The sequence below is a fragment of the Rhodnius prolixus genome, unplaced genomic scaffold (genome assembly GCF_049639745.1).
Source record: "Rhodnius prolixus isolate KJV_2025 unplaced genomic scaffold, Rpr scaffold_6, whole genome shotgun sequence".
Lineage (NCBI taxonomy): Eukaryota > Metazoa > Arthropoda > Insecta > Hemiptera > Reduviidae > Rhodnius > Rhodnius prolixus.
The window spans coordinates 26,768,551-26,794,247 of record NW_027411634.1 but is presented as its reverse complement, the minus strand read 5'-3'; the positions used below and the strand labels follow the sequence as shown (position 1 = coordinate 26,794,247).

Below are 25,697 nucleotides of genomic sequence, written 5' to 3'. Positions count from 1 at the left end.
TATTTTAAGGTGTTAAGTGCGGCACGTTCTCTGTGTTTCATTTTTGAAGGTTCAGAAAGTTGCCTGTACCTTGGGCGCAATTCTCATTAAGGGGGACTTGTAAACTTTTCGACATTTATTGAATCTTCAAGCTGCAGCAGTAGCTTACTGAACAAAGTTCAGTTAGATGTACATTATAAAATTGACAGCTAAAAAATTCTTTGGAAGTAGTTTACTTTTTACTCTAAAATTCTTGGAGATCCAGGGCTTGCAAAATAATTTTTCGTTAGTAGATTGTACATGGCTGTAAGTCAGATTTTAGATCTGCGCTCTTGACCACATAATAATGCTAGTCAATAAAGAGTACTTCTTCTTGCCCTTTCATAGTTTATCTAATCACATAAAATTAAATAATTTATTATAGTTTAATTTACAAATTAATGGCTACTTAATAGAACTGTAAAAAACAAACTTCCAACGTCAGCAGGAACAATTTCGAAATGGTTTGTTCGTTTTTAATCGAAATGCATGAATCAAATAATTTTACTTATTCAGAAATCCTTGGTACACGTGTACTAACAACCCGATTTAATATTTGCTCATGGAAAAAATTTGAAAAAGTTGGAAGTAAATAAATTCACCCTTTTTCAACTTGCAATAAAAAATAAATATTAAAGTTCAAAGTACAAACTGTATGTGTTTCTTTATACGTATAAAGATTTCTTTGAGTATAACAATTTAGAATTCAATAAGACTCTTGTCAAAAATCAAAGCGTTAGCTGGAGGCGGTTATAAGGTGCGTGTATACTCTCTGTAGGTTGATGTTATTCCTTTATTGGAAAATATTCAGAGAACATTTAATAGAAGTGAATGCCTTTCTTTCTCAAGTTTACTTTGATCTGTAGCTTACTCGAGGCAATAATTTGATAAGTTGTTATATTATATAACATTTTACAAGTATTTACTGATGATTATGCAAGAGTTCTAGCATTACTCTTCGGCATATCATGAAGTAAGTAGCGCATTACTTTAAACAAAAACTATAAATAGTTCAAACTTTGGATTCCACAACTGTAAGTAAATCCCGACTTACAGTAAGAGAAATTCAATGTTTTCTTTTGGGTGCGTTCTCTACAAAAAAAAAAAAAAAAACTCTACAAAACAAAACTGAAACCTTTCAAAGCTAAAAATCTGGAAAAAAAACCTGAACAGATCATTTCAGTATGTCATTAAAGTGGTCAATAAAATTAAAAGCATTTTCGTTGAGAGACAGAATTTAATACTTTGTTGTTATTAAATGATTCCTTTGTTTTAAAATGTTAAAGTCAATTTTTATACTCACTTCAATTTAGGGCTACAATTTTTAGGAAGCAAATACGAAGCTTTGTAAGCATATTTGATTAACTCAAAAAATTAACAGCTTACTTAAAAGAAATATTTAACAGATTTAATTTAATGAATTCGCACCTTCAAGGTTGCAAAATGAATTAATTAATACAAAAAAATAATATTTTTACTTTTGTGACAAAACTTCGCAATAAATAAAGTTTAGAAAGAAAAACATCAAAAACCAGTTGGGATAATTTGGATTATTCAGACATCAAAGTAAGAAAATATTTTTAAAAAAATGAACAATCCTAGTTTTATTTTTAATCCTTTTTTGGACGTTAATTGTTAGAATAATCAACGAATGAGAAACTTAAATTTAAATTCGGGTATACAACTGCTTATGGCTCCAGAAGCAGATATCTGAATACTACCCTTAATGGCTATAGAAGTTAATAAAAGCTTTCGCTTCAACTTATGTAGTGGTGCAAGAAGTTATGGCAGTCATAACTTTTTTAACAAAAAAGCAGATATCACTAATAGTTGGACGCGACGAACCAAGATTACAGCCGAACTTTTGAGGAATAATAACAGCACTAAGTTCCATCATTTCCAATAAAATAGTTTTTATTGTGGTTACGTGCAATGAAAATTTTACTTTGTTCTTAGCCAAGTTTGTATTTATAATGCTGAATCGTTTTTATTAAACTGATAATCAGTTCCAATGTCAATTAAGTTGCAAAAAAAATATTAAGAACATTTTATTAAAAATATGTAGTACCTTCGCCTTTCTTATATGGTTAGGGTGGATAAATTTGCAATAAACAGCGAAAAAAGTTTAAACTTTGTGGTTTTTAAAGAAATTGATCGCTCTCTTGAGACCATTAATCGATTTATCCTGAAGGTTTCTTGCTATTTTAGGGACTTTATTCTTTATACTCTATTCTTTTTTTTGAGCTTTGTTCATAATGGAAACTAAATTTTATAAAGTCAAATTATCATCAAATATCATCTCACTGCTAGAAGAATATAACATATATTATTAAAGAATGCAAAGATATTTTACTGAGCAGTAATATACATAAAGAAATGTATTTAATTTATTTAAAAAAAACATATTCACATTAAAATAGAGTGGGAAATGGAGGCGGAAAGATTTTATAAACAAGCTAACAGTGCAATTGACAGCAGAAAATTAAAATGGAAGTAGTAGTCAATAAGGTTGTGATGGAGTACCTTCAACCTCATTTTATTTTATTAATAATAATGCTGAAATTTTCATTTTTAAAATGATTGATTTAAAAGAACCAATAAATTTAAAAAAATATTTATTTGTACATATATCATCTGGACAGAAATCGAACTAAGCTAGCCGATTAAACCCATTGTACCTTACTTTGTACAGCTAGACATTAATAAATCCTGTCACCTCAGGACTTAAGGAGGGGCGGATTTTTAAATATGCCGAATAATTGAATGTTTATATTTGATTACACTCTTTCAAAGGAATAAAATGAATAATAAGTAAAAAGAAAACGAAAATTTGCTATACACCGGTTAAATAAAATACAAATGCTAGATTGACCATTGTGAGTCAATCTATTTTAAGAAACAAGAAGTAAAATCCATTAGAAAAAGTGGAACTTTTCTTCTGATTTGAATGGAATTTACTGTTTCTATAATTGACAGTTAATATTAAGGCTAATGCTAGATTGTACATGTAGGGTCGATCTAATTTGAAAAAGAAGAAGTAAAAACCAATGGAAAAAGCGAGAATTATCTTATAATTCGACTAGAATGCTGTTGTTTCTGCATCTGATACTTAATAATAAGGCCAATGCTAGATTGTACATATAGGGTCGATCTAATTTGAAAAACAAAAAGTAAAAACAATTGGAAAATGCAGAAATTGTTTACTAATTAAATGTCGATGCTGCAGCATTCTAGTGAAATTATGAGACAATTTCTTTTTTTCAAATGGATTTTACTTCTCGTTTTTTAAAATAGATTGACCGAACATTAAAGTAAAGTATAGTAATTGCCTATTTTTTCAGGCGGGCTTTACGTTCAACTACCATTTAGGTGTCATGGAAGAAGGCGACTAGCAAACATACTTTATTGTAAATTTCTTTTATTAACCATTAAATAAAATCCAAGGCCTAAGACCGGGAATCGAACCCAGTACCACAATGCATACTAGCATTGCAGGTCTCGCCTCATAACTGCTCGGCTACCGTGGCGCCTTCGACCGAACATTAACATTCTAGATTTGGCCTTAAAATGAAGTATTCAAATAGAATCAGCAGCATTTCAGCAAGGTTAGTACACGATTTCCGCTACTTCCAATGGTTTTTACTTCTTGCTTTTCAAAACAGTTCGACAAAACATTTTCAATCCAGCAATGGCCTTAATATTAAATATAAAATGCACTAAAGAACACCATTCCAGCAAAATTAGTAGACACTTTCTGTATCTTCCAATGGTTTTTACTTCTAGTTTTTCTAATTAGATCGGCCCAATTTGTACAATCTAGCATTGGCCTTAATATTAAGTATCAGATGCAGAAACAGCAGCAATGCAGGCAAATTATAAGACAATTCTCGCTTTTTCCATTGGTTTTTTACTTCTCATTGTTCAAATTAGATCGACCGTAAATGTATAATCTAGCATTGGCCTTAATATTAAGTATCAGATGCAGAAACAGCCGCAATCCAGGCAATTTATAAGACAATTCTCGCTTTTTCCATTGGTTTTTACTTCTCATTTTTCAAATAAGATCGACCGTAAATGTACAATCTTGCATTGGCCTTAATATTAAGTATCAGGTGCAGAAACAGCCACAATCCAGTCAAATTATAAGACAATTCTCGCTTTTTCCATTGGTTTTTTACTTCTCATTGTTCAAATTAGATCGACCATAAATGTACAATCTAGCATTGGCCTTAATATTAAGTATCAGATGCAGAAACAGCCACAATCCAGTCAAATTATAAGACAATTCTCGCTGTTTCCATTGGTTTTTTACTTCTTATTTTTCAAATTAGATCGACCCTACATGTACAATCCAGTATTGGTCTTATTGTTAACTATCAAATATAGAAAAAAATAGCTTTCTAGTCAAATTATAAGGACATTCTTACTTTTTCCATTGTTTTTTAACTACTCATTTTTCAAATAAGATTGACCGTAAATTTACAATGTAGCATTGGTCTTATTATTAACTGTCAGTTATAGTAACCACAGCATTTCAGTGAAATTAGGAAACCATTTCTACTTTTTCCAATACTTTTTACTTCTCGTTTTTCAAAGTAGATGGATCCAACATGAACAATACTATCTAGAATTGGCCTAAGTATTAACTATAAAATACAGAAAAAAAAGCATTCTAGTGAAATTACTAGAATGCTGCTGTTTCTGTATTTGACAGTTGAAAATAAAGCCCACGCTAGATTGAGAATGTTGGGTCGATCTAATTTACAAAGCGAGAAGTAAAAACTATTGGACAAAGCGAAAATTGACCACTAATTTTACTGGGAGCCGGCTGTTTCTGTATTTGATAATTAAAACTAATGCCAATGCTTGATTGTAATTGTTAGGTCGATCTACTTTGAGAAAAATGAAGTAAAAACCATTGGAAATTGTTGAACTATTCTTCTAATACCATTGGAATGCTGCGATTACTATAATTGAAAGTTAATAATAAGGCCAATGCTAGACTGTAGAGATAGGATCGATCTAGTTTAATAAAGAAGTAAATTCCATTGGAAAAAGAAGAAGCTTGGGTCAACAGTTATGATGATATACTCGTAGCTCTACATTAAACTTCACAAACTTTTTTATAATACCCTGAAGAAGGTAGTAAAAATTGCCGAAACGTTGGTAAAAAGCAAAAAAGTTGTTTTTATTCAAGACCGCACCTCGATATTCACCAAAAATCTATACAAAATTAAATTAAATCGTAGGTGTACATTAAGTACGACTGGTCCCTCATGTTTTCGACCACTCCTGTTTTAGCGAAGTACTTCATTTTATCCATTATATTATATAATGGAAAAACGCTAGACTTTTTAATTTTTCACTCTGTATTATTTCTTTCATGTACAATACAATTGGAGTTATCTATATTATTATTAGTAACCATTTGTGCATAAACTTTTAAAAATTTAGTAACGAGAAATATTTGCGAATGTGATAAACAAACAACTGAAGCTTTAATTAAATTAAACAAGTATTCACAAGAGAGAGAAATTAACGTTTAAGGTTTTTACTTTATGTTCCACCACGTTTTATTCGTAAAAGTTTTATATTCCTCTAAAAATACCTGCAGTAAATGTGTGCGGTTTGTCGTAATACAAGAGATCTAATTGCTTAATTAACTTAGAAAACTTAATTAAGCATAATAGAAGAGACATTTATTTTGAACGAACTTAACCCATTTCTACAAAATAAACCAGGGTGAATTGTTGGTTTTATCTTTGGATAAAATACTCTTTTTAATGAACAAACCTTTCTGTGACTGGCTGTTTTCATCACCTTTCTCAACTCCGTTTTTTTAAACATGGATTTTCAGAGTTTCAGAAAGTAATAACCTGTGCTGAAACGGTAATTCAGCTGTTTTCAAACTGTCTAAAGTTTTAAAGACTCTAAACCATTCTTGATCATAAATTGTCGCGCTTTTAAGTTTTAATTTTATAAATATTATTCTGTCATTATTTTAATGAAAAATAGCAATATTATTCGACTTAGAGATAGTATTATTTTGCCATTACTCACAATCGGCTAGAAAATCGCAAAGATTTCAGATGCTGCCAGGTTCCAGTTGATATTGCTACGGTTGGTAAGAAGATAGTTTTTTCAGTGGGGTTCCGTCACCTTGTAAGTTATGTAGTTACGAACAAGCTGGGCATTTTAGGGCGGATTTGTCAGCCCAGTCCCTGCCTGAATTGCCCATAAGACAAACCAACGTTAGAAGGATTGTCACAGCCGCTAAACAAGGAACGATTTCTCGGAGGAAATGAGAAGGTACAGCGAGAACAAGTTTGTTCCGACCTACGTGTAGTTTCCGAGGGCTATCTCAGTAGCACGTTTTGGGTTCCATCTTTGACCATTACTTTCTCCAGCATCTGCTCTGATGAAAACAGGTGAAGTTGATTCACCTAATTTCCTGTTGTGCACTATAGAGATAACCTCGACGGTGAAACCTTTTTGTGTTACGATTTCTTCATTATAACGACAGTCATTCTAGTGTGGTTAAATATTATTAGGCTACGCACTGTAAGGGAATAAGAAAGAAGAGAAAAATTACAATGAAGTTACTGGATCACAAAGCAATGTTCAATATTCCTTAACAGAAAATTACTATTTATTTTATAGTGTAATAGTTAATTCAGGCATGAGATTTTCTAAAAATATACCCACTATTTCCCCTATCTCTAAACGTTCCTTGCTTATTTTTGGCCTTAATGAGGCATCTACACAACGTTTATAATTTATTAGCTTGTTTGTGCTCCCTAGCGATCGTCTAGCGTTTCCCTTGAGAGCACCATCCATAGTTTGGGAAACACTGTTGTAATGTTTTTTGTGCCGACACTAAATAACCAATTGTTTTTATTGTTGGCAGTAGTTTCTTTTTCCTCACAGCACAATAATAGCTGAATAATATAGAGAATATAGACGTTTACTTATTAGAAAAACCTACCTCGATAGGGCTATTAAAGATCTGGGTACGTAGATGCTGATGGAGAATGCTATACCTTCTTCGTACAGGAAGAAAGCTTGCAAGTAATGGTACAAAATGGTAAATAATTCCATTCTGTTCTTATAAAAAAGTAGGTAAAGATAAAGACTTCTAATAATACCAATAATTGATTATTTTATTGTATTTTAACCATTTTACATCCCACTTATAAGAAATTAGCATACTTGAAATAGGGCAACTAACTATTTGGTGAACTTAACTAACAATGTAGTTTATATGCATGAATATTATACTATTTTGGCAACATTCTTGAACTGGAATGTTGTTATTTAGTTATTCCAGGCGAATAATTTGTTAATATATTGTATTAATTAATGTGGAAACTGCATTATCATTTCGTAAAGACTGCATCAGCAATGTAATAGAAACATCCAACAGTAACACCTGCACATTAACTTCTTTTTAATTAATTTATTATATTATTCATTGCATTATTATTCTGTTTATTAGTATGCAGTTTATTTTTATTACATCTAATATTGTTGCCTTCATGAAGGTAGTCAAAAGATGGGAAGATTAATTATGAAAAGATGGTACGTAGGATGAGATGGCAGGATGTGGTCTCATAAATTTGGTTAGACAACCAGGGATGGATTGATGGACTGGTTTCGGCCGATAGCATTAAAAAAATTGGGAGATGCTGTCTAATAAGTTATAATTAATAATGCTATCCATGCCATTTTTTATTTTATAAAAAGTAATTAATACGTTAACTCATGGTTAAAGAATCTTTTTTCTTTTTTTGGAATAGCAAAAAATAAGTAATTAATTAAATACTAACATATTTCTCCAGTGTTAATGACAACTTCATGCGATTTGCATTCGTAAATGCATTCTGGTGGAGGCTGCAGTGACCACTTCTTGGCGCCCACTAGCTGAGCTTGCCACGATGGATTGTTCACATTGTCCACCTGTGAACCACACCATAAACAAATCTGCCATTAATCTCTAATTAAATTATTAATTCAATATTTTTAATTCTGTATGGCACGCACAATCAAGCTAAAAGGAAATTGAGCAAACCCCCAAAAAAAATTCATGAATTTCCTTATAACTAAATGTTTATCGCATGAATGTCACTTTCTCTCTGGGGCGCTGCCTCCATAAGCTTCCTTAATCCATCCCATACGTCTGGGAAATGTTCATCTTCCAGTCGCTTTAACTTCTCTCGCAGAAAAAGGGCAAAATTCTCTCGATGGGTCGATTATTGGTTCAATATCTATTTGCAATTGCATTCACACGATTGTTGTGGACTGCCGAGAGCCGATGTTAATTCCAAGGGGCCCTATTTTTCAAGTTTTTTCAAATTTTGGGATACCCTGTCCGCAAACATTATCAACTGTTCACCTTTATACTCCATCACAGCACGTACGTAATCCTTTTATATGCTAGAGATATGATTTCTAAGAAAGTTCTCTGTTTAGCCTCAATAATACTTTTGAGAAGTCCGGTTGTCCAGGTTTCTAATTAGTTAGAACCTTCTAGATACGTTGTCTGATCAGTACGCCTGAGCTCATTTCTCTCAAGCTTCAGAGAGATGTCGTAGTGGCTAGTTTCTTTGTGGAGAAAGTAAATAGTTGGAATTTCGTCTTTTTGGTGTTGACATTCTTCTCATTTGCCTTGAACCAGTGCTGGGTGTAGGATATGACTGGAATATCTATAATCGGTGGCTAAAGAATAAACTGGTCGTGGTCAAAGAAGCAAAAGTTTCCAAAACGTCGGAAGTCATCATACAAAATAAGTTAAGACAGAAGTTTGTTGATACTGAAACTTAAAAGTTTTGCAAAGCTGCTTGTTTTTTCGCAATTACTAGGTTTCGTTCCCCCAGTCAATCATAGCTAATGGATGGAAATCTTTGGGAGTAATCTATGTAGTGAAATCTCGCTATGTAGACGCTCAGCACTGGATCTCAACTGAAGGGATAAGCATAAGTGACGAAGAGGAAGTAATGGCAGTAGATATGATTCTTTTTTAGAAGCCACAAGCTACATTTTCTCTGGGGTTCTGCTAAAAACAGCTTTTTTCACAAAAAATGAAGTGGAATTAAACTTCCTTTTTATGTGTATTTAATGTGTTTTTACTCTTACGTGTAAATTAGTCTGTGAAAAATAGAAGATTACTTAATTCTAGTAAGATTGGACAACAACCCAAACTCTTGGATGCCTGGAAGTTCGTAGTCCATCTGCCGACGTCCACAAACATAGCTGTCAATCATTAGATGATTATTTAGGGAATGCTGTCGCTTCCATTAGTTGGTTGTTGCCTTCATTCATGATATTGGCCATGAACTGACTAATAAGTAGACAGATTAAACTCTTTTCTTTGTAGGTTAAGAAATTATTGATTGCTTCCATAATTTCTAACTACCCGCATTAAAAATTTAGTTACCAAAAAAAGTGAAGTGCATAATTGTATTGGAGAAGCGTGCGCGATGCATTTAACCGCTCTATAAAACTGTAAACATTCTCTCTCTAAAGAATAAAAAAATGAAAAAACGAAGACAAAGAAGCTGTTTGTGGGTAAATATGAAAGTGGCAGATTTTGTAGAGATAACGTAAACGCACCTGTCCTAAAGTGTTAGTAACTATACAGAGAGGTTTTGCTGTTGTTGACAGCAATGTCAACTACTATTTGGGCAAGTTTTCTTTCTGTTTCCTTCCTTATTTTTTTTTCTTGAGAAATGTTACTCCTCAAGGTCTACCTAGAATTTTCAATAACGGCAAACCTGTATTCCACTTTTTGTTTGGAGGAGAGTAAAATATAAAATATAATGGTTTGGTGATATTTTGAATCTAGACACAGCTTACTAATAACTTGTTATATTTCTGCACTATTACACAGCACTTAAGCAAGACAATTAACTTGTCTAGAATTGACTTTGACAGGTAGTATGGTTAGGACTAGTTGGTCTAGGTAGGCACTGGTCACTGTCCTTTTTGGCTGGTAAAATTTTACCCTTAAAGCGATAGTCTATAGCTAAATTTAGTCAGCTATTAATAAAAATTATAGACTTCGCCTGGATCCTACCTAAATTGTGCATAGAAAAAGTGAAATAATCTTTATACGTAGTGCTAGAACAATTCGTTTGAAGAGCACTTGATGGGGTAAGGGATTGTTTTGTAGGCTTAACTCTAAGGTACTATTTTAGGATAATAAACTTATTCAAATTAAAGGACGGATAAGTTTGTAGCTAAAATTTCGAACTGTGGATCTTCCACTTACAAAGCCACGCTCTTGAACACTAGACCAACATCCGCCCATCCTTGGCAAGATATTCTTACCGTAATCATAGGTGAAGAAGTCTTGCATACTGGGTGCATTAAAATGATGTGATGATTGCTTTTTATTTGATGATAAAACAAATCTATCCTGATTCACCCACAACCATTACATTACACTACATTTTTTAAAATCTTCAATTATTATTATTTTTGTTCTCTGCGCCACAAATAACATTTTTTTTGCAGACAGAGGACCTCCCAAAACTGGTGTATTTCTGGTGGAAAATTAATATTGAAAACCGATCACGAATAGATAAAATTGTAACTTTGATCATAAATATCTCGACAAATATTAGGGATATCAAAACGGGGTTAGCGGCATTTTTCACAATTTTTTATTTAGTTTTCATAATCATTGTCAAAACCAGTGGTCCTTATGAAACCCCAATCAGGTTTTTAGCCATAACTCCGCGAAAAATGAGGATACAGTATCGGGGGTGGAAAATTTGAAAACTAGACCAAAAAAAAAAAAAACATATAGTTTACTTCGTGTTTTTTTTTCGAAATTCCGCTTTCCTAAAAAGTTATTAGCGATTGGTGCGTTTTAAATGGATCACCCTGTACATAGATCGATTTGAACTTCAATTCCACAATCTACCTTTAATTGCTCAAAGTAGGTAAATTTCACTTTGCTGCCACATTTTCGGTAATGTAATTGCAATAGTTTTAATTGAAGTTATATGTGGTTGAAAATCTTGATGAAATTTAAATAAATTATTCATTAGCTGTTTAATTAGCATGATGAGTGAATAGGTGAATGAATGGAGGGTTTTCTAGCTGCAATACGTTTCACAACTATTCATCATGTAACTCAAACTAAAGCTATCCCTTGTAATTTACTTAATGAATTCCTCTAAGTGTTGGGTTTTGTATTCAAATAATTATCTGAGAATGACGATGCCAATTTCATTGTAGGTAATTTTCATTCTAACGCTTTTCATTGACTGTCTATGAAGGAATTATCTATTACTCGGAAAGCACTGAATCATTAATCTTGGTTCAATGATTTGGTATTAGAAATTGATTCTAATATTTTGCTAGTTATTGTTGATAACTAAACTTAAGTGTGTGAATATGAAGTTTAGTTGGTTACTGAATTGTAATTTTTTACAGTTAGTGGAAACCTGCAAAAGAGTAATATGAAATGCTGCTACACATACGTAATTTAGCAGAAGCTTCTCTTCAGCTTAAGTTCCTCTCGTGACCTTTGTTTTGCCACGAAGAGTTACCAAGGGCTACTATTTAAAACAGCTGGTTTTTGTTTTTTTAAATCCGGATTGATTACCATATAATTTTGGGCTGAAGTTAGAGGTAATCAGTACAATGTTCTAAATCTTATAAAGTTCATGTTACCTACATTGATTTGTCAAAACAGTTTCACTAACAATTTAATTAAGAAAATGTTGAATCTAATTGAATAAATAGTTTTAAAAATTGAGGAAGACAGAAAATTGCATAACTTCTTAAACCAAACTATCTCGTCCCGAGTTATATACAGGAAACCTCGAGACTCAGCATAAATATATTTCCTCTGTTAACAGCAGTCTTCAAACATATAAATACTTCACCCAGGCCAGGCCAGCCAGTTCTGCCCAACCGCTGCCCGAGTTAAGTTCTACCTGAAGTTCTGTCCAACCGCTGCCCGAGCTAAGTTCTGCCCAGACTCTGTCCGTTCAACCTATCAGTAGTAAAGTTCCCTTCCCTTGATATCTTTGTAACCGTTATATTATATATCAGTGAATATTGTAATAAAGAACTTGTCTTTTAAATAAAAATTAAAAATTATTCTTTTTAAAAAAGCCCCTAACGGTACAAGATATATAACTCCCGGAAAAATTCTGAATGCGTCTATGATTTTATATACAAGCATCTTGTATAGTAATCCTTTTAAATAATCCTTGGAAATGAATGAATTTACAGCTATTCAATCTTGTTTAAGGAAGAATAAGGCAAGGAAAACAGGACACTTGAAGAACTGTGGCCAAAAGAAGTTTTATATTATTGTAAATAATATGATAAAATACGTACCACTTGCTTTTCATAATTCATAAAAGATAATTAAATTGAGGATAAATTTAAAGCTTAATAAAAGGAAACAATAGATTTAAGTAAACGAACTGTTTGCCTTTTGTGAACCCTTAATTTCAAAAGGCACTCTTCTTATCAGATTTTCTTGATTAAATTTTACTCCAAGAATTTACGATTTAAAAAGCTTTGATTTCTAAAAAAAAAGTGTTAAGACACAAATATATTATCGGCCAGTATGAAAATAGAGATTGGCTGATAAGCTTATAGTAAAAGTTCAAACTGGGGATCTAAGATTTGAATTTCCATACTATATAAAGATTTGTAAGTTACAATTAAAGTAAAAGTTCTTATGTTAACTTTATTTATACTATACTAATTCTAAATTTGGGCCATAAAAATTCCGAGTTAGTGGAGATTTTGAGAAATTAAAAAAAAAATTAGGAGACACAATCAGTTACTATTGTGTCGACCAAAATTCTTTTATAAGAAAAATAAGAAAATATTGAAGAAAAAAGAGTGAATTTTATTTAATTGATATTCTTTTTACAGAAAAAAAAGTCCAAATTTGAAAATATAGTGGTGAGGAACACTTTCTATTTCCACAAATCTCTGTTCCAAAGTGAAAACTTAGAATTTTTGAAACATTTAATTCTTCCCTAATATTTACAGTTCGTAAATTCGGTACATTACACCGAAATGAAACATTAGAACGATGCCTATCACCAACTCTCACCTAGAATAGCCCTACTACACTAACTAGAACTAATTTTAATTTTCCTGAAAATTGATTGGGATAAGCTTATCATAAATAACTTAAAGGAGTGCACTTAAATAAAGTGCAGCATCAACAAGTGCACCACACACGATTAGAAGAATTTGGAGTAGACCTCTAAGGAATTCAACTACCTCCGAACTTGGAGTTGTCTCCAGTATAACTGGTGCAAAGCAGATACTTAAGAAACAAACTGTGATTATCAGAGAACGTTCAGGCAAAAGTTGTGGATGACAACGATAAGATGTAAGCTAAAGAAAGGCGACGTTATTACGTTAGAACAAGTAAGAAGAACAACCAAGGAACAGCAACAGGACTGTTAGATCAAAGTTGGATGTTATCAAGATTCTTGATTAACCAAGAGCGTATAAGATGGTAAAAGCAAGCACAATTCAATTTCATGCAATTTAAAATAGATTTCTTCTTTTAACATAAAACAAGTAAAGAGAAAGGCTAGAATTTGTAAAATTTTTCTTTAAAAATAAAAATTATGACAAGTTAAAAGAAATAGTGCAGAAGCTAATAAATATATGAGAACACGGATGAAATAAATGGAATTATAGAGATGAAGTTAAAGCAAGTTGCTGTAGGCTATTAGCAGTGACGCTACTACGTACTTCGTATCGTTTCGAAGTTGATTATATTTGGCTACCAAGAGAGAATAATAATTCTTTTACATTTCATCTACTTAATCTGATAACTTTCAAACTCATCTTGACTTTAGTTACGTAAACTGATGTTTGGATATTAATGTTTGCTTCTGTATAAAAAGCATAGTCAAATAAGAACTTGACTCATCAAACAGTTAAGAACATGGTTATTAAAATAAAATTCCATCAATAAAATTATGTTTCCTCTGAAGGCGAAAGCCAATATTCGTATTTAAATTTTTAGAAATGATATTAATTAAAATCGTGGATACTCACTGGAGATTCAAGAATGATTAGCCACTATTCTCGATGGCAACTCCTCGCTAAATTTCATTAAACCAGGAACATTTATGCCATATCTTATCTACATTTCAAAAATCAAAAGTAAAAATCCGTTGGACAAAATGGATCTTTTCACCTCATTTCACAGAAAGGCCGCTGTTTCTGTTATTGACAGACAACAATTAGGCCTATGCTAGATAGTATATATTGGGTCGAACTCTCTTGAAAAAAAAGAAGTAATAACCATTGGAAAAAGTGGAACTTTTCTCCAAATTTCAATGGATTGCTGCTGCTTGGGTTTTAAGTAGTTATTATTAAGGCTAATGCTTAAATGTACATGGTTAGTCGATCTAATTTGAGAAACAAGAAGTAAAAACCATTGGAAAAAGTGTGAATTGTCTTATAATTTGACCAGAAAATTGCTGTTTTTGTATTTAATAGTTAATATTAAAGCTAATGCTAGATTGTACATATAGGGTCGATCTAATTTGAGAAACAAGAAGTAAAAATTATTGGAAAAAGTAGAACCTTAATCCTAATTCCACTGGAATGCCGTTGTTTCAGTAATTGAAATTTAATATTAAGGCAAATGCTAGATTTTGAATGTTAGGTCGACGTATTTTGAAAAACTAGCAGTAAAAATCATTGGAAAAAAGCAGTAATTGTTTTTTTAATTTCTCTGGAACTAAGGTGAATCTCTTCTCTTCCAAAATGGAAGGAAATATGAGCTAGGTAGGCCAGTTAAAGGTTGTTTTCCATCCAAAAGAAAAACTAACTATACAGGTCAGCAGTAGAAGTTACAACTAACTTATAACTCTTTCTTTTATTAATTAACAATAATTGGGTCAGTATCTTTATTGACTTGAATGCATGTCAGGTTACAGATACGACTGTGACCATTAATTTTCAACATAAAGCGTAGAATAAATCAAACTGAATTCTGAAATTAGATCTATTTAAGCGAAAACAATCTTTTCCTGGATTAGATAGCTCTATATAGAGCTAAGTTACTTTTCTTTTTAATTCTAAGCTGCTCTATCTTGTGCGGCCAAAAATTAGAAAGCTCAAATACAATTAAATACTGTTGGGAAACCCTCTTTTATATCTTCACTTTTATTAATTGATGGGCCGTGGATATTTCAATTAGCACAACCAATTAAATTCCAACTTCAGTTGTTGTAGTTAAAGTGCACTACTTCTACCACCAACCATTACTGCGTAGTTAGGTGGAAATCCTATTAGATTTTCAGAAATACAGGCAACACGATTCACAACTATCGCAGTATCTAAAAATGAGCTTCACTGAGAAAATGGAAAATCGAAAATCTGCAAGATTAGGTGGAGCAAGCGAAAGTTGAATAAAAATAATATTAATAAAGCCCAAAAGATATTAGATTATAATCTCAATATTCAAAAGCTAGACTGTGAAGGCCACTTACAATAAAAGTAAATATTTCAAAAGAAAATGGTTTAAAAAATGTAAAAGAAGATCCGTCTCTCTTTTATCGTCGCTGTAACCTTTTATAAATTATGCACAAATTAGGTAGTTCCCTAGGGACGTGAGTACACAGCTCCGTCCATTTGACTTTTCTTAGAATTCTTTTTCTATTTTTCTTCTTTCTCAGTTAATCTTCATCGTTGATCCAAAGGGTTTACATTTTTTATTATTTCTTTAAGGAGACTAAATGCTTTCATTAATTACTAACTTATTTTATTTCTTCTTTTACCTTTCTAGTTCCGGCATCGTTCCCTTTTATAGGGTTTTCTTATTGCTGAGGAAGAAGTAAGGTAGGTTGATTTATTATGGATAAGAGTTAGTGGTAACAGTGCTGGAGGCATAATGATAATTTGCTTGGCATTCCTTCGTGATCATGATTGAGTTTCCCTAATAATATTTCCCTTAGATTAGACTCAGATTGGAATAAATTTGCTAATCATTTGATGGGATTGTCTAGCATGCCAGTGCACCATAAGGATACTTTTTCCAGACTGATTGGCGTGCTTGTAAATACGAATAATATAAAAAAAGTGAATAAATACATTTTTCTCGCAATAACTCTAGAAATGATGTCATTTTCAAGATGAAAGCTGTTTGAAATAAACAATTCGTCTAAAAAGAGAAAAAATCAATTTGACAACAGCCAAATGTACGATATATTATTCTGGCCTTCAAAAAGTTGATCCTAAAACCCTTTAAACCTCAGTCTCATATTTTTTCCATGTAGAAACGTCCCGTAGAAAAAAAAAAAAAAAAAAATTAAAATGGATTCAGGGGCATAGGAAAATCCTTCTTAGTCCATTATTTGACCTAAAATATTTTGCTTTTTCAAGTCAAGACTTTGTCACATCTCATTAGACTATTCAGTCGAATCGCCGAGAATGGATCAACTTATTATTTTTCACCCAGAATAACCAGTAAAAATACAACAAACCATAGCTTTTGATGTAAACTGTAATAACGATCTCAGTGTATTTTTAAAATTGCAAGTCTATCTTAAGTGTTGAAATTCAGCTTTAATTGCAAGGGCATCGATGTATCAATTTTGTATTCACGTAAATTTAATTTTAATTTTCAACAATTATTTATAGTATGAAACACTTCTAGACGCATCAGAAAATAAAATAGAATTAAATAAAACAGGACATATTCTACTTAGAGTCTTATAAAATAAATTTTCATACAATGTCTGCCCATGGTATGCTTCCTTCCGCCAACCCTAATCAATATCACAGTGGAACAAGCCCTCAAAGCAAGGCAAAAATGTGGAAATAAGGGAGAGAGTGAGTAGGAAAAGAATTCCTGTGCACGCTATAGCTAGGAGCTGACCTGGAACTACATACTTCCTTTGGCTGAATACTCTTGAATTTATTATACGATAGTTGATCAAATCATGTACTGAATCATGATCCAGGAAATTTGGTCTTCTATCCAGTGCAATAAGTTAATAATTCAACTTATATTTTATTTCATTAAAAAAAAAACTGCTGTGTTTTTGAGAGATTACCCAAATTTTTCTTTACTTTTGCAATTTGAATGAGGTTTTCCAAAACTTGCAAGATACCATTATCTTTTTCTTAAATTTTATCTCACAAGAAGGAATTCTTTACAAAAATTCTGCATTTAAATAATTTGAACTTCGTTAGTAAAAACTGGTAAATTTTTCGATTAAATTAAAACCATTTTCTCGTTCTAAATTCAAGGTTAGTCCAGGCCTAACCGTGCATTAAAAACATATTACAATAATGGTGATAAAGGTAGATTCTATAAAACTATGGCAGATCAGTTACCTAGACAACCATGGTTTAAGGGAACTGGCACTAATAAATGGGTTGTTACGACAATAAGCAGGCTGAGAGCGAACCACGCGGTGTGCGGATCGTATCTACACAGGATCAACAAAAGGTCCTCTCCTCTTTGCGTAGATTGCAATGAGGAGGAAGATTTCAAACATGTAATAATGATATGTCCACGTTATGTGGTAGAAAGGAAACGAATGTTTGACGACATATACAGGTATTTAGATGCACCATTTCGCTACGAAGACATTATATTCTCCACCAACAGTTATGTGCTTAAGTCGATAGCAGAGCTAGCAATGAAATATGAATGTATTTAGAAGCTATAGCCGAATTAGAATGAATGGAACAAAGTGCTTAGAGAAGGATTACGTGATTTTAATTTTGGTTAAGCGAGAAGGATGGCAGGAGCACAGAGTGCTGCTCCACCCATTAGCAGTAGTTTATGTAAATAGCGGTATATAGTAGAATGATGAATTTGTGAAGCGAATGTATTTGTAGGTAAGAATGGAGAGTGAGTGATATTCTAGTGATAAGCACCTAGACGATGCTGGCTGTATGGCGGAAGCCAATGCCAAAAAAAAAACAAAAAAAAAAAAAAAAAAAACAGATTACTAGTTTTCTTTTCTGATCATGTTTTATTTCATTGCAATACACAGCTGCACAAGACGAACTAAATTAGCAAGCAATGGTCTTATCTAAAAGCTGGCGTACGAACAGTGAGTTAGAAAACAAGAGCAGTTAGAGGTCAGAGGATGCGATTGAGTGCTGCTGTACGGATAACCAAGAAGTTAGAACAGAAAGTTTTATGTGCAGCGAATAATATTTTTTCTTAAAAACCTATAAATAAGTAAAATAAAATAACATTAAACAATGAAAATGCACTACATATATAAAAAAAATACTTGTTCTATATAACTTATATATTGCCCCTTTTTGTGACAATTATTGATTGCAAACTTCCCTAGGAAATAAGAAACGTGCTGGAGTGGTGAGTTAACAGTGAAGAGTTTTTCAAATAAAAGCTCTATAACTGTCAGCAGTTTTTCCAGCTTTCTTTAACTAAACAAATACCTTTCTCTTGTTGCAGTGTCTAAGTGGCAAAAAAAATCATTTACTTTAAACAACATGATGAGGCCTAACACCTATTTTTTTATTAGTATCTTGGCTGCCATTTGTGAAAGGTTTTGTGATATTAGGTGAAACTTTATTTGTTAATGAAGAGTAGATTAATTATTCTAGATTCTTTCTATCATGTTTCTGAATTTAAGAAAATTGGGGGACCAAAAATGGAGAATGTTTTAAACGATAGACGTGGAAATCAGTAAAAATATTTAAGAGTATTAATGTTGCCCATGAATTGGGGTTATAGTAGATGACCCAGACAATCTTTTTGCTTTTGCGGTTTATGTGCTGATTAAAATGATATTTAGAATCTATATTGTTCGTTGTTTTTGGTAACTGATTCATTAGAAGGAAGAAAGATTGATTAATGCCAATCTCAGTCATTATGACTAATTCATTTCAGCAATTTTTTATTGAAATCTGCGTTATTCTTTCTTCCTTTAAGAATCTATGATTATTCTAAGATCATTTACAGTGTTAGGTGAAGCTAGAACGAGAAAATTTAAACTGTATCCGAGTTCAACTGTACTAGCAGATCTAAGAAATGGACATTTCTAGGAACTTGATTTTATCACGTTACTTTCACACCATTACATATTTTTCAGATGCAGCATACCAGATATGAAATCTGAAGGCGATAAAATAGGTCTCGTGATGAATGATAAAAAAACTTAGTATATGAATTTAAGCCCAAATGGCAACTGTGAAGTGGCCCAAAAACTGGAAGTAGAGGGGTTCACTTTCGAGAAGGTGAAATCATTCATATACTTAGGAGCTGAGCTTAACAGCGAGAACAGGATTGCACCCGAGGTGAATTGCAGGATCATGGCTGGAAACCGTGTCTATTTCGCCAATATTAAGTTATACCGTTTCTCTCTATTGTCACGTAAAACAAAAATTAATTTATATAAAACATTGCTACGGCAAATTGTGACATATTCCACAGAAACTTGGACCCTCTGTGTGGCGACTGTGAATCAGTTAGAATATTTGAAAGGAAGATTTTAAGAAAGATGTACGGTGCCACATTGGTGATGGGAGAATGGAAAATAAGAATGAACAATGAGCTTTTTGAGATGTATCAAGAAAGTGACGTAGTGCAATTCATAAAGGCGAGAAGAATTGAATGGTTGGGCCATGTGGTGAGAATGCCGGACAATCGGATGCCAAAAAGAAACTACTTTTCTCCAAAATGGAGGGTACAAGAGGTAGAGGGCGGCCAAGAAGGCGTTGGATGCAGGATGTGGAGGCTGACTTGCGGAAGCTGGGTGTGACTGATTGGAAGAGGAAGGCGCTGGACAGAGAGAGGTGGTTCGAGGTTGTCAGGGAGGCCAAGGCTCGATCAGAGCTGTAGAGCTATTTAGTAAAGTAAAGCATACAAGGTAGAATAAATAATACTTAAAACTTTATTCAACAAAAGCTGTGGACTCGCGAGAAAACCCCCAAAAAAGGATTCACAGTTAAATAGTCACTAATTTCGGAAAGACATTTCTTAAATTAAATCGATATAAGCTTAAGTTCTTCCTATTTTACAAAACATCATCTTATTGAGGGAATAATCTCAATAGAAGGGTGGTAAGGGTCATCAGATATTGTGTTTTGTAAGCATTAGATAGGGTATTAATTTGTTTCAATTTCATAACATGAATTATTGTTTTTAATAACTGATGCATTAAAATTACTGATAGAGATTATGGATGGTAGAATTGTGCCAATTAGCAATAAGTGGCTCCAGTAATTATAAATTGAGCTTCAGGGCGTTTTAGATACCATTCTTCTAGTTCACTACAGTAATTAGTGTTCATATGATAAGCACTTTTGGGTGGAATGTCCTCAGTGTCTAATATTAGTTTACAATTGTAAAGAAATAATACAATAAATATCTACTTGCGAGTGTACTTTGAGATCTTTGTGTGTTGTGTGATGAAAAAAATTATACTTATTTTTAACATCTACATAACTAAGCCTCCTTTTGAACACTGGTTAGATCAAATCGACCTCTCCGAAACACGTTAAAATTAATTAAGCCTAGTTCCAGGCTCATAGAGACTGAATCTAGTCTCAGTCAAAAAAGCTGGTCACTGGTAAATATTTCTTCTGATCACTTAAATAACACCAATTTGGTATTCAAGTATCCGTAGATTTTGATAATATAAACTTAAAGAGACTAACCGTTTTTGCTTTGTTTTCTTGAAGAATTATGGCCCTAGGAATAAGACTTGTATTTTGTTGGTCATTTACGGGCATTGAGAATTTCCACCATTGGTATTCCTGGTTATAATTCTTCAAGAAAACTTTTCAAAAAAGCACGTCGCCGGTTTCTTTCATCCAGGAGATACACTAATCGGTGGATCCAAGTAAAGTTTTAGCTCCAGGAAATAGAACTACAAACCACATTAACAGGTAAAAGTTTATTTATCTGTGAGTTTCAATTGGGCTTAACGAGACGAAAAGTTACTACCACCCTAATTAGATGGGTTGATGATGATGGTTAGAACAACTTAAAATCATTTATAATCAAACGTTGGTGAGTCCGACTACAGAATATTTGGAAACATTATAAGGTGTGGCTATTAAATAACGAGACTGATGCTGCTTTAGAACTATGCATGCGCCAAATCCTAACGACCGACAGCTGTGCAGCGTAAAGCCTTCTCTTTCGATTGCAGCGTCTCACGTGTTTATAGAGAAATCTGTCTGACCGGAACCGTCGTTTGTGTAAGAGGTGTTAGTTTCGTTTTGCCGAAAACATGATACTACACATGTAGTAGAGCAACGAATTGGCGTGAAATTTCACATGAAACTGGGTAAAACCGCTACTGAAACTTATCTTTTATTAAAAGAAGTTTTTTGGCGATGAATGTTAATTACGTGCGCGAGTTTTTGAGTGGTTCAAGCGTTTCCAAGATGGCCCAGAAGACGTCGGAGATAATAACCACCCGGGTGGCCCGTCCACGTCCAAAACGGATGAAAATATCAATTATAATTAATCAACCTTACTAACGTGAGGTGCTTGCTTAACTCCGTGAAAGAGTAGGGAAAAAACGACCCGATTTGTGAAAGAACAAGTCATGGGTTCTCCATCAAGACAATGCGCCGGCTCACACTGGTCAAGACAATCTAGCCAAGTACAACATCCCAGTTTTAGGCCATTCGCCTTTTATTCGCCTGATCTGGCCCCATGTGACTTTTATCTGTTCCCCAAAGTCAAATCTGCATTAAAAGGAAAATACGATTTCAGTCCGTTGAAACTGTGAAAGAAAAAGCGGCACGCGCACATGAAGGAGCTCACAGAAAAAGACTTCCAGCACGTTTCGAACAGTGGTAAATTCGCATGGAGCGTTGTAGGGGAGGGGTGTATATTGAAGGTGATAATAACTAAATATGTATAAATTTAAAATAACATGTTTTACAGCATCAGTCTCGTTATTTAATAGCCACACCTCGTACATTGCTAGCACTCTGGTTTCCTACATTTATTTCAGTATTAAGTTTTCCTTATTTGGACGTAAAAGGTGTCTTTAGTTAGATACCCGTGTTTTTTAAATGTGTTTCATTGTAATGATCTCTGATAAGTTTAACTTGACTTTAATCATCAATAATTCAAAATGACAAGAATAGCATAATTTTTTTTTTTTAAACTTTGTTATTAATAAGTGCATTTAAATTCCGAACTCACTAAACAATTACAAGGTGACTGTGAATAACTGCAGGTTTTTCATCCTTCTTTTTTCCCCTGCATATTTCATCTTTGCTCCAACCTAAGCGTCGTCCCCCTAAACTATTATGAAGGTCAAAATGCAAATTGACATTGTTACTTTGTAATTAATTGAATAATAAAGTTTATTTTAGTTGAAAGTTCATACTTGCAAATTAGAGAGAATAAAGAACAACTTACATGCATGTGTGCACCATATCCAGGGCTGCCCATAAATATCCAATCAACATTTTTATTTTCCGAAGTTTCTGGTAAAAAATATGGACGGTCATAATGACGTCTGAGTACTCGGCCAACTCGGTCGTCACAGTTGCTCCTGAAATGAATATTCATACATTTTTAACCTGAATTACTCTTGGTTAAAGCTACACAACTTGTAAAAACAAAGGATATAATCAGTAAGAATTTGGTTAAACATCAGTACATCAGTATGGGTCTTTATCACAAAAGAGGCCCTAAGACCAAAACTTGTAACCACAATTCTCAGCCAACCACATTTGCGGTGGTTTAACTTTATTACTTTTTGCTTTTACGATAATTAATAATTATGTAAGTGAAAGTTTGTATTTAACTCTTAAAGTTTAAACATTCCCAGATCCACAAACTGCTGTGAAAGTAAAGTGCATTTATGGTGTTATGTTGCTACTAAAATAAATTTGTAAGGGAAACCAGCAATTTACTTCTCAAGTTACAGTTACTTATCAAGCTCTGTTCTCCTAACCAACTTTTCTGAAATATCGGTTTCCCCCTATATAATTTATAATTAAATTATTTGCGGTGGTCATAAAAATGTTACAGGTGTTGTCGAGTTTTCTGTCTAGTTCAAGATCATTTATAAAATCTGTATAAAAATAAAAGATTTAGTTGTTTCCTTCTTTTTATTACTTAAAAAATAAAATAAGAGAAAAAAAGAGGATGAGATAGATTTTTAAAATAGTAAAATAAGATTGGAAATTAAACTTGAATTTACGTACAGCTAAACAAAAGTATTAAGAAGATAAACAATATTCGAAACAATTTTATAAATCTCTGTTAACCTTCAGAAATACAATTTAAATAATTATTCGACATGTTTCCAGACAAGAACTTTAAAGGTTCATTCAAACTTCTCTGAATGCTGTTAGTCAAACTTTCTGATGTTAGGATTGAAATTAGGAAACTTGCTACAGTAATACATTTCTAATAACAGTTTGTCATGGGGTTCCACTTTATCTACAATGTAGGAATCTACAATCACATATAGTAACAATTAAAATCTTGCTTCACCTCTTCTACTTTACTGAATAAAGGCAATATAATCTATAGTTTAAGGCACCACAATAGCCGAGCGGTTGGAGGTGAGGTCCGCTAAACTAAGATTAATGTTGGTACTGAGTTCGATTCTCGGTCTTGGCCTAGGATTTTGTTTAATGGTAAATGCAATAAATTTAAAATGAAGTATGTACGCTAGTGCCTCCTAATTTGTTAGTTGGACGTAAAGCTCGTGTTTAGATTATTTTTTCATTTTCAGTATAACTTACGAAATAAAAATTTTTTGTTATAGCTGTGGATTCTGAGTCTGGCTAAAAACGCAAAGTAAAAGTAAATAAAACTATTGCTTGAAGGACAATAGGTACGACAAAACGAAATAGCTGCAATCTGGTCGAACTATCGTAGATGACAATTCCGTGATTTTCTACGATTTTGTACCTTTCAAAATCAAAATAAAGGCCACCCTTTATGTTCATTCCAGTACTGTCCTTATTGCTCGCTTGCAGAGAAAGAAATAGCTGCAATCTGGTCGAACTAGATGACAATTCCGTGATTTTCTACGATTTTGTACCTTTCATAATCAAAATAAAGGCGACCCTTTATGTTCATTCTACCTCCTGTCCTTATTGCTCGCTTGCAGAGAAAGAAATAGCTGCAATCTGGTCGAACTAGATGACAATTCCGTGATTTTCTACGATTTTGTACCTTTCAAAATCAAAATAAAGGCAACCCTTTATGTTCATTCCAGTACTGTCCTTATTGCTCGCTTGCAGAGAAAGAAATAGCTGCAATCTGGTCGAACTAGATGACAATTCCGTGATTTTCTACGATTTTGTACCTTTCAAAATCAAAATAAAGGCAACCCTTTATGTTCATTCCAGTACTGTTCTTCTAGCTCGCTTGCAGAGAAAGAAATAGCTGCAATCTGGTCGAACTAGATGACAATTCCGTGATTTTCTACGATTTTGTACCTTTCAAAATCAAAATAAAGGCAACCCTTTATGTTCATTCAACTCCTGTCCTTATTACTCGTTTGCAGAGAAAGAAATAGCTGCAATCTGGTCGAACTAGATGACAATTCCGTGATTTTCTACGATTTTGTACCTTTCAAAATCAAAATAAAGGCAACCCTTTATGTTCATTCTACTACTGTCCTTATTACTCGCTTGCAGAGAAAGAAATAGCTGCAATCTGGTCGTACTAGATGACAATTCCGTGATTTTCTACGATTTTGTACCTTTCAAAATCAAAATAAAGGCGACCCTTTATGTTCATTCCAGTACTGTCCTTATTACTCGCTTGCAGAGAAAGAAATAGCTGCAATCTGGTCGAACTAGATTCCAACCTTCGTATCAAATGGAGAGAAAGGAACTGTAGAAATGGAGAAATGAAATGTTGAAAATTGCCTGAAGATAAAAATAATGACAGAAAGTAATATTGTTACCAGCAGTGTAATAGAATAATATACTTTATTATGTCCAGTAATTCCATTTATTATTGAGATGAATTTTGCATCGGTGTGTGTACATTATAATTCAAGCAGTAATTAAATCATTTTTAGTTTATATTTTGCTTTGTTATTTATTTTTTTACAATACTGGCTTTGATTTCACTTGACTATCTTTATCTACGTATAAATATCAATGTACAGATATAGTTCATTACCATTTGTTGCTGTTTACTAAAACGAATGTAGAAAGAAATAATTCATTACAAGTTATATAATATGATTCATGCGGATCAAAAAACATACATTTGTGTTCTTTAATCCCAATCTAATAAGAGTATTATTAATAATAATAGCCCTCAGTAATTTGAGGTAAAATATGCACTCTTTGTGTTTGGTTGTACTAAAAAAGAAGAAAATATTTCGAATTAATGCTGCGCTCAGTCCACAAATCTATCTATTTGATCTGCGTTATTGCCAAAAAAATAACTTTTATATTCTTTATTTTATAGAAAATTTGGGAATTTTATCTTTTACAGAAAAAGAGGAAAAACTTGGACAGAAGTTGGGTGTTTTTTCAACATTGTGCTTTTTCGTGCAGTTTTTGATAAGTAATTACATTCTGTTCTACCTATAAGTTTTAACTACACGGTAGGACTTGACCCAGTCTAAAGCTATCGCTATAGGTCCGAACAAAAGAATATTTCAAACTATTGTAAAGATGATTAACTAACAATCGTACTGGTTGTTGCATTAAACTTATTTCTAGAAGTTTTCAACGTC

The 25,697-nt window shown here is 32.8% G+C and overlaps 1 protein-coding gene across 3 annotated transcripts in view; it reads right to left on the bottom strand.

The window, feature by feature from the left end:
• LOC141461522 (uncharacterized) overlaps positions 1-25,697 on the bottom strand; it is a 125,271-nt gene that overhangs the window by 432 nt on the left and 99,142 nt on the right. For 2 of the 3 annotated variants that reach the window (XM_074142703.1, XM_074142704.1), the window contains exons 5-6: positions 22,397-22,532; positions 7,845-7,974 (exon numbers count right to left, since the gene is read on the bottom strand). In XM_074142703.1, coding sequence (XP_073998804.1) covers positions 7,845-7,974; positions 22,397-22,532 — 266 coding nt within the window. The remainder of the gene's footprint in view (positions 1-7,844; positions 7,975-22,396; positions 22,533-25,697) is intronic. The other variant, XM_074142705.1, reaches the window with a different exon arrangement.